Here is an 18,478-nt window from a genome sequence, read left to right on the forward strand (position 1 = left end):
CCTCGAAGTATCTTTGGCACTGAACAGTGAGTCACATTCCCCTTTGGGGAGAGTGAGACAGAAATCCTTGCCTTGTAGCCTTCAGCCTGATTTCTGATGCAGAAAGCAAGATGAACACAATCAGACTTGCCTCCATTTCGATTTTGTTTGCATAGCATGTTCTTAATTATAGGCTGTTTCAAGAGCTGTGTGCTGTACACAGCATCTGATAAACAGATAAACATAGCTGGCATGGTGGCAACTGCTGTGGAAATGATCTGCTCTTCAGCACTGAAGAACTTCCAAAAAATTTTGGAAGTATGGTTAGTTAAATAATCTCTATATTTAACTGTGTGGAGTAAAGACAACTGCATCCTTATTTCCTTTACTTCCAGAATATCAAATAGAAAGAAATGAAACTTTGTATAATAACTCAAATCAGAGGCCACTGGAGTGCTATGTACTTGCTCTGTAGATGACAACAAAGAAGAAATTGAGTACACAATTTCAAAGTACAGTAGAAATGGAGGGCAAAAGTTAAACCAAATATTCACAAAGTATTATCATTAGAACTAAGCAAGCAATTCCCTCTGTGTACACTTTTTTTCCGGCTTACATACTGCCCTGGGAAGGTGTGCTTTTCTTAAAAGTGTAATTTGAAATATTTTAGTGAGCAGCTGTTTGCTTAAGGTTCCCCACAGAGGCAGTGCAGGGAGCTGTCAATGCTGTTTGGAACTGCCCACAGTCAATTATGGGCACAAATCCAATGGGCCTTTTTCTGTCACAACTGTCCAAGTGACCTCTGAGAATCAGGTCCCACAGTTAAATAGTCACATTTCTGACTGCAAAACTCGCTGTAAAATTTCACCCATCCTCACTAGAATCCACAAGCATGCTCCCGGGAAATGCCTTTTGTGATGTTGCTGCAGTCACTGAAGGGTTATGAGGACACCAAAGTAAACATTATCCCTTCTTGCCCCAGTGATTTTTCAGTGAATGAACAGCTGTAATACCCAAGCTCTGATACTGAAATCTTCCTCCTTTCCATGAGTAAGTTGATGGCAGCAGGAGAACACCACCTTCAGCAAGGCCAACAAGCAGCCACCAAAAATAGAGCAGGAAGCATTGCTACAACTGATGTCTGCCCATCTGCCAAAACAACCTTGTAATTAGCTTATTAAAATTGTTTGAGACTGTCTACCTCAGGGCTTCTAGTTTGTTGCATGGAATGTCTAAGAAGGATTTTCAGAATGAATGTAAATCTATTCTCCTTGTTTCACATGATGAAAGGGCTCATTTTCACTGATCATCATTTGCCACTCCTGAGTGTTTAAATAATCAGAAGAAAGTAAGTATTTTTAAAGTCTCTTCCAAATTCTTGAAAGGAAAATTTATGCTCATGGAAAATTTGCTTTATAACAACATGAAGTCCCCCCAGGAGAAGTAGTCAGCAGGCTGAAGTTAAGGAGAATCTCTCCCCAGTCCAAATACCCTTGGGCATTTAAAGCAATCTTTACTCCAGTGAGCAGTCATCATCTTAATGAATGTTTGATCATTATTTCAATAAAAAGCCAGTAACTACTGGAAGAAGCACTTAGGTAATGAGTGCTAATAAGAGAGCTACTGCACTGAATTGCACCAGTGACTGGAACTTGTCAGTGCTGTTCTCCAGGGATGTGCCTGGGGGATTCCACAAGTGAGGGCTGCTGTGCCACCAGGCAGTCAGGGATGGTACCGACTTGATTCTCATTAACTCTTGTGCTTCAAGGGCATCTTCTTCTTTTCAAATCTGAAGCAAGTCACATCCCACACACTCAGTTAACTTCTCACTAACTACTGAGCACAGATAGATGTAAATGCATCTGGTCTCACAAATCCTTCCATTAAAATGCACCCTGAGGCGCCAGGAGAGCTCTAGAAGGCAAATTTGGCTCAACAAGGGAAAGTAAGCATTGTATTACTGGTTACATGTGGCACAAGAGAGTGGTGTGGTAAAACTGGAAGGCAACAGCCACTTGCAGGACAGAAATGATGCTGGAAAACTCATTTCTCCAAGAGGAGTGATGAGCTTAGCCCCAGGCTCACTGTGTAACACCTTCCAGAACTGACACATCAAATGCAGCATCAAATGTCTGCTGTGCACACAGTAACCACTGCAGGCTCAGGCACCATGGCTTTGGAGTGGAAGTCTGACTTCCTGGAAGTCAGCTCACAGAAAGGGGAAAACATCATGCCAAGCTCCCCACAGACAGGTGTGTGGGAAGAAGCCCCCACTCTGTGTCCCTAAGGCAAGTCAAAGTGGATTTGTGAGACACAAAACAGACTGTCCCAGTGCTGTGCTGATGCCACATTGCAGTGCAAGGGAGGAGGCTTTCCCCTGGATGCATGGGACACATCCCTCATACTCAGCAGGACTGTCCCCTGCTCTGAAAACTCCTTCAGGACCTCAGCTGTCCCCTACAGGACTGGGATTTGTGTTCCTGGGGTCCTGGAGAATCAAGACTGCATTTTGTCCTGCCACAAAAGGGCTGTAAGTTCAAAAGCAGCCTCACCCTGAACCTCATTCCATTGGCATTTGCCAACCTCTTTCTCTTCCCAACATCCCTGACAAGGTGAGGGAGGGACCCCCAGCGCAGACAGCTCTGCAGGGCTGGGGGTGCTGGCAGGTGAGCATGGCCCAGGCAGAGCCACTGTGGGGAGGAGCCTGGTGTGATGCTCTGTGCAGCCTTCACAGGGCTTCTGCTGAAAGGTTCCCAGTCAGGATTTGAACCCCACATCCCAGGCACCCTGGGTGGCTTTGCTCTGTTTTGAGCACCATGGGCAGCAGCTGGCTCTGCAGAAGGACACCCAATAATCACAGCTGCGCTGAGATGATGTCCTAAACAGACCACACAATCGGAGTTGGAAGGGGCCCACAAGGACCATTGAATCCAACTCTTGAATGAATGGCCCCTATGGGAACTGAACCCACAATGTTGGTCTCAGAGAAGCAAAAGCCTTCCTTATTTTACATACATTTCATCTTACAGGTTTAAGAACAGTATTCTTAGGTTTAAGTTCTCCACTGCTTCTCATGAAACATCAAACTGAACATCTCACAAAGTATTTCCCTGATCTGCTATTCTGATTTCCAGAAATAACCAGTTCTGAACAGCTCCTCTCCCTACACTCAGGCCTAGAGCTGGCTGCCAGGGCTGCAGGCTGTGGTACAAGTTTCCCTGTCAAAACCTGGGTGTGATTTCCCCTCCCAGCTGCAGCAGGAAGCACCCGAGCAGACCTTGCACCAGCAGCAGGCCAGAGGGGCCGGAGCCCCGCGGAGCAGCCTCCCGCCCGCGGGTACTCACGTTGTAAACGCGGGGTTGTACTTTGCACCAAGGTAGTAAGAGTAAAGGTTGAACATCCCAATCATGAAGGCTAGGAACACCATGATGAAGATGACCATGAACTTGAAGATATCCTTCACGGTCCTCCCCAGAGAGATCTGCAGGGGGCCGAAGCTTTCGTTGGCTGGAAGAATGTAAGCAATGCGGGAGAAGCTGAGTACCACAGCTATGGCATACAGGCCTTCTGAAATGATCTGGGGATCCGAGGGGAGCCACTTGTTCCTGGCTAAAACAATACATGTACACTAGGTGTTAGTAACAAAAAGGGTTAGATGGAAGCTGCTATGATAAATGACCCTTTTCCAGACTCAGTCTTGCATTTGGGTGGGAGTTAAAGGGAAAAAAACAAGTTTGGGGCAATTGTTCAGTGGATCACAATATGCTGTACAAATATGGTGAATTAGTTGTATTTTTCACACGGTAAAGGCAGGAAATGACCAAGTCACTGGGATTTACTAAAGCCACACAGTGAAAAAAAACCAGCATAGCTTTAAACAAATTTGATAATTTCTGTTTCCTAGTTGAATTTCAACTGTGCTGTGCCTTCTCTGAAGCTTTTGAGATTGAGAACCAAACCACAACACGTGGAGTATAGGTGTGGATTTGGATACAGGGCACTGTGTCAGTATTTAGAAAGGAAGCATGAGGGAAACCAAGATCTGTATCCCCACCATTAGATAAGAAAGTTAGGATTTTTTCAGATAAAGCAGGTATAAACACTGTGTACCATTTTCGTGTTATCTGTAAATTAAAACAATTTTCTGAAGTCTAGTTACTCTAATATTTTTACTTTAGAAAGCCCCAGATATGCATCATTTACCTAATCTGCTGAAATGTAAACATTTATATTAATATGGCTTATAAGTGTCCTTGCATCAACTCAGGTTCTTGACGGAAAGATTGTGACTCACAGTTAAAACATGTGACATCTTCAGGGCCACAGCAGTAAACTTAGGCATTATTTGCAGTAATCTGAACCAAAGGAAAAGCAGCAGATGGAGGAATTCACAGGACCTCATTGGGATATTCTGTTCTGAACCCTTTGCACCTTTGTGTCATGAACTCACTTTAAAAGGGTGAGCAGCCAGGCAGAGAGGGGAAAGCCACAGCCTCATCTCCCTGGCTCTTGGCTTTGTGGGCAGAGAGGGATGCAAGAGGCTGAGCTGCTGGGGCCACCCAGATCCTGTGGCTCTGCAACTGCTGTGGGTCAGGCCCGTGGCCCTGGGGCCGTGTGGATCTATAGTGGAGGAAGTGCTGCCTCAGCTCTCCTCTCCAGCCCAAGCACAGCACCAGAACAACCACCTTACAGCCCTAGGGAGCCACTGGTGCTCCTGAGTGCCCAGCTCTGGAGCTCCTGCAGAGCCCCTGTGAGCAAAAATCCCCATGGGTTCTACCCAGGGTGCCATCTAGAGCTTGCAGAGGTGTGCTGTGTCTCCAGTCCCCACATGCATGTGAAGCTCTGTTCATTTCTGTACAGCACAGGAAAACCATTTCAGCCATCCAAAAGAACATTTTCAAGGCACTGCTGTGGCTTGCATTTCCCAATGTCAGCACTTATAGCTGATAAAGGCTCTACAAAAATGTAGGTTTTGATGAGCAGCAGCTATTTTTATTGCTATTCTTATTTATTTTTGTAGAGTTGTTGGATGTAACAGAAATACAGAGCTACAGCAACCTCAGCTTCTGTGTTTGTTCACACATTTCCCTCCTGTCTCATTTGGAAAGCCAAGCAGATTAATTCATCTGTAATTTAAATTCTATTCTGCTCACTCAGAGTTCCTGATTATCTGTTGCTCAAGCTACATTTTCAGGATATGATTGACCTGAATGTAGCTGTAGCACAAGAGCAGAGGCTGAATGAGGTTTGGGTCCTTTCTGACTGGTTAGGAAGATGGCTGGAATGGGTAGATCTAGGGAAAATAATTTGGTTTATTTAGAAGAAAACTATATAAATATCACAAAAAGAAAACTGTTTTCAATACTCTCACACATTAACCTAAAAGAACAGGAAGTATTAGATAGCAAAAAGCATCTTACCATAGGTGAAGTAAGCAACTTCAGGGGGAAGGGTGACATTATTGAGGTCATCATCTTGAACGTACTGATCTACGTACTGCTGTGCCTCAGAGGCTTTAAGAAAAGCCATGAACCTGGCAGTGAATGATGCCACGAAGATGGACAGCATCCCAAAGTCCAGCAGGTTCCAGAGATGCACCACATATTCACGTGGACCCTCCTCCCAGATCTCCTTGCACTCTGACCATATCATACCTGTGGAGGGATCAGAGCATCTTTAACTGGCAAACACAGAAGGTGTTTCTGTATTCAGACAGATCTGTTTGTTTCCTGCTTGCAGTGGCTTCTAAGATTGAAGCAAAAGACCCTTTAATGAAACAAATTTATTGAGAATGGCCCACGTAATCTTTTCTTAAAAATTAATACAACCTTTTCGTTTGTATGTCTTTTTATGCTTATGAAGCAGAAATCTCAAAATGTCACTATATAAGTCAATGGAAAAGCTGCTTTCTGATGATGACAGAAAAAGCACTGTTCAGAAATTCTGATGACACTAGAAAATTCTACTGCTGATATAGTCAGAAAAAATGTAGATTTCCTCTCTTGTCCCCAAAATGACCTTCCTACACCGTGGCACTGAGGATGGCACTGCTTGCTCTGCTGCTCTTTTCCTCCTTTCCTAAGGTAGTGGGTGTGTCCATTTTGAGCATGCAAACAGAACTGTTAAAGAGTAAGTTTAGTATGATTAGAAAAGGGTAAGACAGAAGTTCTGTCCTTCCAATTTCATAAAGCTTTCTGTATTAAATAATGAATTTTCATATATTAAAGTCTGAACTACCACTTGAAAACACTGAGTTTAGCCCAAATTTATGATTTCTGACAACAGACTTACAAATAAATCTAAATGCCAAACCTAGTGAATTCAAATATTTGACATCCATGTCCTACTAGGAAGAGCTGGAGTGGACAAGTGAATTCAGTCAAGGATCTTAGGTCAGACTCACCAATTTGCCCAACTTTCAATCCCAGCAGGGCTCCAGGGCCAAAATCTTGCTCCTGAATAGCTGAAGTGCTGGAATATTTAACCCACTGATAAATATTTCCTGCACTCTACCCAGTCCTGTTTCCATAGCAGCAGCAAAATTCACATTTAATCAAGAAGGAGCAGAGCCTGCCAATTTCCATGTCACCTCCTGCAATCTTCTCCTTTCTGTGACCTCCTTTCAGCCTCTCTGCTGGAAGCTCTCGTGGTGTGGCATGTAAATGCTTTTGCTTGGCTACTTCTGAAGCTCCTGGAAGCACGGGGTGTCCCCAGAGGTGACGGGGAAGTCGGGTTACAGAGAGGGAAACAGGTCAGTGGAAATTTAGCCCGAGGGTGGAGGAGTGGGGAGCTGCTGCTCTCAGTCCTTGTGCATGAGGAAGGATTTAAAGAGAAAAAGGAAAGCTGAGCTATCCACAGCACCATCAGCCAAGGTCACAGTGAGCCCATGACCTGCACAGCCCTGGAATCTCCTGGATGTACCCTGATTTAGGTTATGCCCAGTATAGGTCTGTCCTGGGAGAGAGCCTGAGATGTGCAGAATGCTGAGCAGAGGGCAGGAGAGGAGCCTCCCCCTCTCCTCCTCCATGGTGCTTGGCTGTGTAAAAGCAGGAACTTCATCCTACGCTGCCACTCACCCTGAGTGAGATTTAATAATAAATAGCCTCAGGGAGAAGGTGAAAAAATTGGTTTCTCAGGAATTTTCCTGGAGCAAGGATGAAATATTAAAGAAACATTTCTACCTTGAAAAAAGCATTCCAGAAATGATGGATAGGAGCCATTAGCTCTGTGCATTACACATGTGTGCTTCATAAAGGTACTAAAGCACTTAAGGAAATATCACATGTGGTAGCATTGCCCAACAAAGCACTTGTTCACTGATGACCAGAAATTATTCCTATCCAAATTTATTTCTAATCTTGCTGTCTTAATATACCTAAGTCACAGATTAATGAAGTGAGAAATGTCTAAAACTGAGGAGTCTGACTAAAATAAGAATCCATCTGTGAAATTAACATGCCATTGGCCTATAATTTCCACCATTCTCTTCTCCAACTTTGTGGCAATCATTTTTTAAAAATGTCTATTCAGGACAAGTAGAAAAGTTACAGTAATTGGTCAGTACTGCTGGGTAATTGTATACACATTGAGAGAGAGTAATTCAAAGCCTCCTTAGTAAAAGTATTGAGAAGAGAAAAATCAGCTAAAATTCAGGGGATGAGACAAAAGATGAGGTGTAAGAAATAAGTAGTTGGACAAAGCAGCTCTGCCAGGATGTGATTACATTGCAGTGTGGTGTTCCTGAGGCCCCCAATGGCTCTGGCAGGGGATATTTCCCTGAGTTTGATGCTCAGAGATGTGGAATATGAGCAGCTCCTAGGCTCCAGCTTCTGCATGTCTCTTGTTCCCACAGCAGGGATAATCAGAAATGTCACCTTGATGGGCAGTTCTGGTTTCAGCAGGGGAAGGAAAGTCAAGATACAGGCACAGCCCATCTGGAAGAAAAATGGGAGTGTGCAAGAACTGCTGTTCACCACCTGTGCACAAAAAGGAACAGTTTGTCAGATTTTTATATCCTCTGGCCTGGTACATAAATCAGGAGCAGCTGATGTTGCAGAGTTGCCTTTGAGCCTTCCTGGGTCCACCAAAGGCTGTTGGATTAAGAGATTAATAGTGCTCAAATTGCATCAACCCGAGTTTAACTGCTACCCTGGCTGCTTTGGGGCTTAGAAATAAACTGTCCTGCCTTCAGTGCACACTTCAGTCCATACTGTTCACAAGGAAAATGCCAGCCTTCCTCATTTGAAGGCAAGAGATGGGAGACTGGCCACAGGGAAGAGGCAGCCAAGGCATGTAATGAGCCCTGGGTGCATGAGCCAAAATTGCTGTGCACCATGTACAAAGGGATGCTGGTCTTGTTTAACCTCATAAGGTCCCCACAATTCCTTAAACTTGTCTGGACAATTGATCCCATCCTTCAGGTGTGTCTGCCTCAACATTTACCATCTGCCAGCTCAATGTGGTGCTCTTGAGCCCTCTGTCTATGTCATTAATGCTGGAGTTAAATGACACTGGTCCCCATAATTCCCCTGAGGGACACCACTTGTCACTGATGTCCATCAGTGGACTCTGAGCCACTGACCACACAACCCTCCAACAGCTTTCTTATGCATCTATCAGTCCACCCATCAAATCCATCTATCTCTGATTTAGAGAGAAGGATGTTGTGGGGATCCATGTCAAAGGCTTTACAGAAGTCCAGTTAAATGACGTCTGCAGCTGGTCCTTGTGCACTTACACAGTCACTCCATCAGAGAAGTCCACTAGGTAGGTCTATGTTGGCCACTTTAATTATATTTCTAGTTGCACATAGGTATTTATAATTTCTGTAAGATTTTAGCACCAAAAGTTGCTGCCCTTAGTACTTTTACAATCCTTGAAATTCAGGGTCACACGTGGGGCTCAACAAGTGCAGGTGTCTGCAGGCCATGTGCACCAAACTTTTACCTCAGTATTGCTGAAACATTACTGCTGAAACATATTGCTGAAACTTTATGGAGGCAGGCAGGTAAAATGACCAGAGAAGATTGTCAGTGCAGATGTAGGTAGTCATTAGAAAATCTCATTATATTCAGGAGTCTGTACAATGAATCACCTTTCTTCTCCCAGAAAAGTGAAAACCTTGGCTTTAAATGAAATGTTTTCTTCTTCCTCTCTCAGGAACTCAACAAGAGACAGATACCTACTGCCTGTGTGAAAAGAATACCTAGTTTAAAATCTAATCATCTTGTCCAACTGCTTTAATATAATTTTAAAAATATATCTTACAGTCTTACTCTATCCAGTCTGGCATCTATTCAGTATTTTCTAGCCTAATATCCTGTATGGGATTCTGATTATCATGGGGACAGGGAACAAAGAAACATTGGCCAGGAAGTCATCTGATAGAGCAGCCATATCCTATTTTTCAGGGGAATTTAATGGCATCAGTACTTATGGAACAGTGGAATTATTTGCTGCAAGAAGAGAATCAAAATCATGGTGGTGAACAAAAATAGCTAAAGAAGAGGTAGACAAAGATTCTACAGAGTTGATAAGCTCAATTTCCCAATAAATTCTCCTGAGCTTGTTTAGATTAGTGGTTCAAACTAAGTGACCTGCCAGGAGTAAATGATGCCTGTAGGAAAAGTAAGACATCTGAATTTGTCTGAAACTCCTTAGGAATTTGACTTGTGCATGTGGCACACTTTTGCACTCAAAGGGTTCACCCACATGAATCCTTACTTTGTAATTGTTGAATAACTTAATTTCTATTATAAGATTTGAGCACTGCACTGTCCTCTCAGCAGTAAAAATTTCATACTATGAATTTTATAAAATCTAGCTCTTACTTGCCTAGAAGGTTTCATCACTAGACCTTGGAGTGCACTACAAGAAAAGCAAATGACATAATACTTATTTTGCAGACAAAGACACTGAGGTTCAGTGAATTACAGCAGGATCCCATGGCGGGGTAATAAATCAGACAGACTCACCTCACTTCTTTCTGCTTACTTTGTCCCAGAGTGAAGCCACAAGTTTCTATTATATGACCTTCTTTAAGATGCAATGATTAAACCAACAGAAAAATAGGCAATATCTATAGCATTTACGATAGAAAGTGGAAAAATCAGGTAAATGAAAATTTGCTAAGCATCATTCAATGTTTTCAAAAGTGGTGGCCAAGATCAAAGTCTTCTTCGCTCCTCTTTTAATCAAAACCCTTGACATCAACCTCTAGACTCATAGTGGGTTGTTTCAATTTTGGGGAATTTTCTTGGTTTGGGCTTTTCATTTGTATAGCTTGGGTTGTGTTTTCTGGGTGTTTTCTTTATTTTGTTTTTTTGTTTTTTCAGAGTTTTTTTTTCCATTTTTCATTTTTCTTTGTCTTGGCATTGTGTATCATGCTATTCCTAATGAGGTTGAATTTCCACAGAGGACTTGTAGACATTTTGGTTTTACTTACCCAATACCCACTTCATGATCAGCAGTTCTGTCCATGAGAACTGGGTTGTTTTGACTCTGAATATTTGTTTTGGATGATCCGTGATGGTCTCATTGGGGAGATTTTTCACTCCTTCAAACCGATCTGAGGCGTTCACTACTAACAGTCCAAGGAAGATTGTGAAAGAAACTGCATGAGCCACAAACTTCATGAAAGGACTTCGAAGGGTACGTCCCAGCTGCAATGGAACATGCACAGTCATAAGGTTTTTATTTACCCACCTCCTAGAAGTTTTTTCACTATAAAAATTTGAAACCTTTTGCCCACCATGAGAAGGATTCAGTAATTGATTCTGGATCATTAGCTAAATAGGGTTTAGATTTGTTCAAGTTGTTATTTGCTATTACTAGACATTGTGCATTGGGTAATTTTCTATGCCTGGCAATGTCTTACAGTGCCTCTTTAAACCCACATGTAATATCTAATTGCCCTGGCCATATGGTGAGTGGAAAATGAAGAGCCAGGACATTTATATGAGAGACATGTTTGTTTGTGTATGTGTTATATGAATGCACTCATGTGTCAATATAAATCCTAATGATGGACACAATTCTCATCCTTAAATCATTATTATATGTTAGAATATTTTATTGATGGTGAATTCTTGGTTCATTATCAATGTGTAAGAAATAGCCTTCTGTTTAAATATGCTTTAGTAATGTTTTTCATATGCTTTACTGTGATAGTCTTCTCTCATAATTAGAACCAAAGCTGGAGAATTACACCCAGAACACAAGGACTTGTTTCAAGACACTAATCCAAGAACAAGAGCAGCAGATCTCTTCACTACAGATCATTGCTCTGCTCTTCTTGACAAGCTTTCTTGGTTAATGAATTTAAATATCACTCTTTAAATTTTAAATATTCTGTGACCCAAGAAAACATTACTCCAGAAAGACAGAAAGAGTAGAAGCATTCCCAGGAGCACTAGGGCCAAAACCTGTACTGCTGGACACAACAATGGAAGAGCTGGCCTGGATGGGGCCTTTCCAAACTCCCCTCAAAGACAATTGGAATTTGTTTTTTCAGCTTATTACTCATTGATTCATTCCCCTTGATGCCAAGATATCATCAATTTTTTTTATAAATATCCACTGATTTGATAATAAAGCTTCATAGGAACAAGGACATAAAAAGGAAATTACTTGTTTTCGTATTTATCTCCAATAGCAGATTAATTCCAAGGAGCCCTGGTCTCTGCTTATGGCAGAACAGGAAACATTTCAAAACCAGAGGTCTGTAGGTCTAGCAGAAATTCAAAGGAAGTCCTAGGATTCTAGGGTTTATTTCTTTTTCTTATCAGAGTTTTTAAAATGTCAATAAAATATTTTATAAAGTTGACAGGATAGGAAATCCTATTGGAAAATGTGCATGTTTCTAAATACTGAAGAGATTTTTCATTAAAGAAAATGAAAAAATCTGCTCTTTCCAGAGGTCCTCTGAGGTCAGTAAGGACATGTTTCACTGGGTAGATATTGCACTGACTTGAAACCCAAGTTTATTTAACCTTGTCTAGGAATAATATGGCAGACATAGGAGTGGATGAAGTGTGTTAAAACCAGTCTCAGCCCTGACAGTTCTGGTTCACCTCCTGTGCTGTCACCATTGGTGTAATTCTCAACAGTTTTTTATGGTTGATGTGGAGATTTATGCTCTGTAGTAGAATTTATAAATTCAGTACTGAGCTGATGGGGTGATGGGATAGATCTGAAATCACACAGTAATAATCTCAGATGTTTTCCTCCTATGACCTGAGAGAGTCCAGATTGCAAGAATAAAGTGGAACAACAGCCATGGATCCTTAGCAAGAAATTTTTAAGAAAGTACATTTGCAATTTATATGAGACTCATTTCTACCCTGAATTCACTAAAAGAGGAAAAGCAATACCTATTGAATCATGAATCCTCTCCACATAGACTTTTCCTGCTGTCTATAGAAATGTAAAAAAAAAAAAAAAAACAACCTTAGATTAAAGTAGTATAGTCTCAGTTATCAGAGAAATAATCCTGTGTATTACAAAACCAAATGAATTCTGTGGGTAATTTCCCTTACTTCTCTCATGATTTAATAGAAATCTGCATTTAGTTAATGTTACATCAGCCATTTGTCCCATTTATTACTGCAGAAAGCTTGCCATTATTTTTTTGAGCTGATGCTTTTTGTATCTTCTCAGAAATCTAATTTTTAGCTAAGAGCTACAGAAGATGTTGACTAAAATATTCTGTAAAAAAATTATGAAGTGTCAATTCCTGCAGCCAGTCTAATGCTTTATGACAATAAGATTTTTCAAACAACATGATACAGCTAAACTCAAGGTGTGTAGCTGCATTTGTGTATCAATTTCTTGATTTTTTAGAAAATCAAAATTCCACCTTTCATCAAACCAGCATTGCAGGGTAGTGTCTGGCTGTTACTGCTAAGATAGAAACACTGACAGTGTGTGAATACAAAGGTTCATTCTTAAGAGAGCAGATAATTTCACGACTCAGTATCCTATCTCTATGATAGGAAAATAATGAAGCATACATTCATGTGAAAACAAAAATATATAGTGTGATATCATTACAAAATTTTCTAAATGCTCGAAGAGATGGGAACAAAAAAGATTTTTTCCCAGAAGCATATGGAAAAATCCATTACTGTGCTCAGTACTGTGCCCATAGCAGAAGCAGGAAGGATATTAATGTAGTGATCTCGTGAATTTTAGGGGTAAAAAGGTACAGATATGGCTTAGGCAGAGGCAACCATTAAAGTTCCAGTGCTTCAACAGCACAGAGTCTGTTGCAGTAGGAGCTGCACTCCAGAAATCCCCAGCATGGCTTCAGGAAAATGGGAGAACAGCCCAGACAGCAAGGGCTGTGTGTGAGTGACCTCTCAGTGTTGTGATGTTTGAGCATGCACTTCAACCAACCAGAGAAGAAAGAAAACACATCTTGAAGCTCTGCAGACAATCCAGACAGCCCATCTTGCTCTTGTCATTACATTTTCAGGCAACAGACTGTGCAAATTTTCTGTCCAATCTCTTTTCTCTTTTGATCACAAATGAAAAAAGGTTTTGGAGACCAACATATAAAGCAACAGCTTATTTCAGAGTCATGGTCTCCAGGACATGGATGAGTCAGCAAGGATATTTCAGCATAGGACAGGGTTAAACTTCATGGGTCATGAAGTGAATGAATGACTGACTGACACCAAAACTGGTTTTAATAAAGTCAGTTCTGTGCAACTGAATGAAAAAAAAATGTAATGTTGTGGTGCAAACTCCAGTCAATACTATGTACCAATTTTTATGGGTAGTATTTGGTATGGTACATTCTAACCCCCCAGAGCTTTATTAAAGAAAATTTTCTGTTGGGGAGGACAGGCTTTAAAGCATGATCCTAGCTAAGATACATCAGTGAAGGAATTTTGAATATGAATTCCTCTATTGCCCTATGTGAACCTGCAGAATTTGATCATCATAAGAATGTGACACACAGTAGTGTCGCTCAGGACAGCTCCCATTGCAGTATTCCACATTAGAGATTTCTCCATTTTTCTCACTGCTTTGGTCCAGAAATGAGCTCCTGACTCATGCCTGGGCACCTGTGAGTCTCTGAAGACAGGCCTGATTTAAGTTAAATATCTTAACTGATTATTACTGTGGAAAAATGATTTCTTTGCCCAATTGTGTAACATCAAGTTTGCTTCCATCAGTAAAAACCAAATAAAACACTTGTAAAGTTGACCAGGACAAAACTGGGCTGCTCAAAGTGGAGATTCTGCCTGTATAGAATTTTCTGCAATGACACTGTGAGAGGATAGCAGGCTCTTGGATCAACCTGCAGCCCTTGAAATTAACAGTGATGATTTTGGGTGAGGTACCAATTGTTAGGGAAAAAATTGTGTTTGTGATTCAGTTATTTCTATCACAGGCCCCAATCAAAAATCAAGACTACATTGTTCTGATCAAGGCAAATCTATGCATTAAAAGACAATACCTGCCTGAAAGAAATTTCAATTGGGCTTTGTGCTAGAAGGTTACACGTGGTTTTTCACAGTCTAGTGGGGTGAAAAGGAACATTGAAAAATGAGAGTGCATGAAAGTTTTAGGATAATGAAATCAAAGCTGATGAAAAGTTAAGTATCCCCCTCCCCCCATTTTTAAATTTTAATAGGCCTAGCTCAAGAAATTAAACCCAAGTAACTTTCTCAATAATGTCTCAGTTCTGCTGTAAAACTGTTTCAGTTTTAGCAGGGAGTTGCCTCAGTTTCTTTCCTCTTAGTTTTTATGTTTTTCTTTTAAATTCTCCACTTATTTCTAGTTTAATTGTTCTTTCCACCTATTTCCATGTTCAAATGTGGCCTCTGTAATTCTGAGACTGCACCACAGTTGCTGTTGGCTGGTGTGCCAACTCCCAAGATATTCAACAGAGGTGAAGGAAATTAAACAGCTTCATAAATCCCTGCAAGACTGGGATTTATGGGGTCTGACATGAACGAATCAAAGTGGTAATTCCACACAATAATTCCCTCTATGACCCAGCCAAAAGCACCCACAGCACAGCCTGGCTTTGACATGAACTTCTCTGTGAGCACCTCTGGAGTCCTGTCTATTACCCATGAAAAAATGAAGGGTTTGTGTTGGTGCAGACCTCGAGGAGATGAAGTTACAGCCTCATATACTCTAACGCAAAGTACTCCCCTTGGAGCTATTTTGGAGGAGACCAAGGCTTAAATGTGTTTTATTATCTCAGATGTACTGAAGGACTTTTTCTGATTGTATTAATATGTGTTTCAAATTACAGTCTTTCCTCAATAGTAATTGATGGATCTACAACTACTTGAGTTTGATGAATTTAGAAAGGATTCCTCACTGGTTTTTAGAGGCAGTGGAGGAAGATTCTTTCAAGACTGAATACAATACCAGTGACAGGTAATTTTGATCAAATTTAAGTACCTGTGACAAGCCTCCTGCAGAAGACATCTACCTTGTAAGGGGGATGTTGCTGGCTATTGCTGAATGTGAAATGATCTTCTCCCCTGCCACCCCTTTTTCTGTGGCAAGAGCAGTGACAAAGCTATTTATCACTCAGCCACACACTTATTTATCTCCACTTGTTTGAGCAGATTCTTTCAGGATGAAACCTCTACAGATTTCATACCACAAACAACTTGAGATTTTACCTAAGCTAATGTTTGGCTCTGGTCCTTTGACCTCTAGGTTTCAACAAACTCTCCTCCTCCATCTGATCTATATTTAGATATACAGCAATATTACAAGTTTCATCATCTCTTCCCTCAAAACCATAAATATTTTATTATTAAGTCTAGTCTATGCTGCAACACTAAGAAGGTTCCGGGGGCTTGCCAGAGTTTCAGGCCCATGTGTCATAATAACGTTCCACTAACTAAAACCACAATAATGCTGCATTAACTAAAACCACAACAACGTTCCACTAATTAAAACCACAAGCTCAGAAAGAAGGAGGAAAGGTAACAAAGGAGCCCTGAAGAAGTGAGGAACCCACAACAAAAAGTGCATAAAAGAACAAGAATTTAAACATCAGAGTTAACTAAAACAAGAATCTCCTCCTTTTGTTTTTTTCCAGTTTTGATGGCTCTTCTATTTTTTCTTCACTCCACTCCTATGTTGTTATCTCCTATACATTTCTTTTTCCTTTTGTTTTCTTGTCACCCATTTCCTCACCCTCTTTGCCCACCACCCCACGTCTTTCCCTGTAAAGATGAATCTCAGATCACGACAGTTCCATTTCTGTCTATCAAGCAACACCCCAAGCTTGCACTCCCCTGGGGCAATATTAGAGGATACCATGAATCACTTTCCAACATCTTTATAGAAAAATCTGGGGTTTCATTGCAGGCCCTGGGTAAAAATGCCTGTAAACCCCCCAGAGCATCAGGAGTTTGTACCTTGCTGCAGGGAGCAATCCAGTAGGCTATGGCAAGGAAGGGCAGCCCGATGGAAACTCCAAAAACAGCCAAGAACTTCACAGCTATGGATTGCTGCCGTAAGCCTGAGAGGTTTTCGTACCACATGGTGAGCAGTTGCTGCTGGCAGTTGGGGTGAGCAACAAACTGTAAGAAAAGCAGAAATAGAGACATCAGTAGCATTGTCTGAAGAGGGAGAGATTTCCGGGAATAAGCTTCTGAACTTGCCTGTGGAACATGACAGGTCGTGTCTTTGTTGTCCAACAAATAAAAAACCAGAAAACTGCAAACCAGGCACACAGGACCCCTAGGTGGTGGCAGAAGGTGCATCCCTTCTGCTCCTTGTCTTCTCTAGAGAAAAGCTGTTTTTATATAATTAAAAAGCAGAATATGTGAGCCAAACCCCAAAATCCATCAGTGGTCAGCACTGACAAAATGCCTCTGAGCAAGTTACCTCTTGGGGTAAGACAGTGTTACCCTGAGCTTCAGAAAAGACCCAGAGAGGGACTTGGAAGTCAAGCTGAAAAACACTGTGGTGACTTTGCCAAGGCCATTGACACAGCAGCTTAACACAGCACTAATATTAAATTGTTCTATTCACTTTGTGAAGACCAAAAGGGAGCCATTCTGCAGGGCTCTCCTGCAAATGATGAGATCTGGCTGGTATTTTGCTACTCTAAATGCTTTATCTCAAAGTACCTTTCAAAATATGACAGCTCATTCTTTACTGATAGGACAAAAAGACAAATTCAAAAGGAGTAGGAAAAGCTGTGGTGCTCTGGTACAGAGAGTACCTGTTTTGTACCCTGTAATTGGGACTCTTCAGTTTACTGGTCAGAAGTAAAAAAAAAGAGACAAAAAAAAAGGTGCATGGCAGAAAAGTGAAAAGGGCAGTTTCTTAATGGCAAAATTACAGCACCAACAGATCCTACCTAACAGTATTATAATAAAAGATTAAACTTTAGTTCATATTGTTCTTTGAGATGATTGAATTTAGAATGTGGCTATTTTAATCACAAAGAAGGATAATTAAAATGCAAAAGAATAGAAAGAAAAGATGAAAAATAAATATGTTGCTGGTGCAGCTAATTTCATAAGTAGAACTGAGGGTTTCATTTATTAGTTCTGTGGCTGAATAAATGTTCCTAGGAGGCAAATGTAACATGCTCTACTCTTTCAAAGAATAAAACTTTCTGGAGGTGAAGGGGAGGAGGAAGGGGGTCAAGAAAAAAAGAGAGGAGGAAAGCAGAGGCTGCTGGGGGCTTGGCAGCCACAGGGACAGGGACAGGGAAAGGGACAGGGACAGGGACAGGGACAGGGAAAGGGACAGGGACCATGCCTGGCAGCCGCCCCTTGCCCTGAATCAGCCCCTTAAGCATCACCCAGCTGGAGGATTTCAGCTGGCATCTGTAGTTTTCTTGGGACTGAAAAGCAGAGAAAATTCTAACTGTGCTTTCATCTTCACTGCCTGTGAACAATGATTGATTTGGGAACTTAATGGACTCTTTTGAGATGTTTGCATAACAGAACTGTTACTGTTCAGGAGGAAATACAGTTGCACAGTAATTAGGATTGCTCTGGAGTAACACTTTTCCTTCATTAATAGCACATTAGCAGCTGTTTAAAACATGCTTTTGAGATGAATTAGGCTTTGGGGTCTACATTTCTCAAAAAGAAGAAAAAAAAAAAAAGAAAATGAGACTCTACCCCTTCCACTGAATAAATCAATCAGAACAAAGAAAATTGATGGGTACTTTTATCCTCCTTGGTCTTTAGAATATTTTCCTGGAAAATTTAACATTTTAATATGCTTTCTTTTAAGCTGCTTTCATGAAAAAGAAAGCTTTCAAAAAAAGGTAATTATAAATCAGGAGTCCTAGTCCTTCTGAGCATTTAAAGTTTAAGGTTGAGGTGATGACAGCAGTATCAAAAGAGGCACTTCCTAATGCCTGGTGTTTATGTTTGTCCTAATACTGCTTGGGCTTGTTATCTTCCTGACAAATGGACAGAAAAATGAAGTGGAACTTCATTTCAATTTCAATTCTCAGTAGAGAATTGATCCCTTTTGTAAATTTTATTTTCAG

General features: G+C 41.1%; 1 protein-coding gene across 2 annotated transcripts in view; it reads right to left on the reverse strand.

The window, feature by feature from the left end:
- Positions 1–18,478, reverse strand: part of TRPC7 (transient receptor potential cation channel subfamily C member 7) — a 64,026-nt gene that overhangs the window by 12,465 nt on the left and 33,083 nt on the right. For both annotated transcript variants that reach the window (XM_053991097.1, XM_053991098.1), the window contains exons 3-6: positions 16,377–16,541; positions 10,424–10,640; positions 5,400–5,633; positions 3,324–3,588 (exon numbers count right to left, since the gene is read on the reverse strand). In XM_053991097.1, coding sequence (XP_053847072.1) covers positions 3,324–3,588; positions 5,400–5,633; positions 10,424–10,640; positions 16,377–16,541 — 881 coding nt within the window. The remainder of the gene's footprint in view (positions 1–3,323; positions 3,589–5,399; positions 5,634–10,423; positions 10,641–16,376; positions 16,542–18,478) is intronic.

This window comes from Vidua macroura, chromosome 15, assembly GCF_024509145.1.
Source record: "Vidua macroura isolate BioBank_ID:100142 chromosome 15, ASM2450914v1, whole genome shotgun sequence".
Lineage (NCBI taxonomy): Eukaryota > Metazoa > Chordata > Aves > Passeriformes > Viduidae > Vidua > Vidua macroura.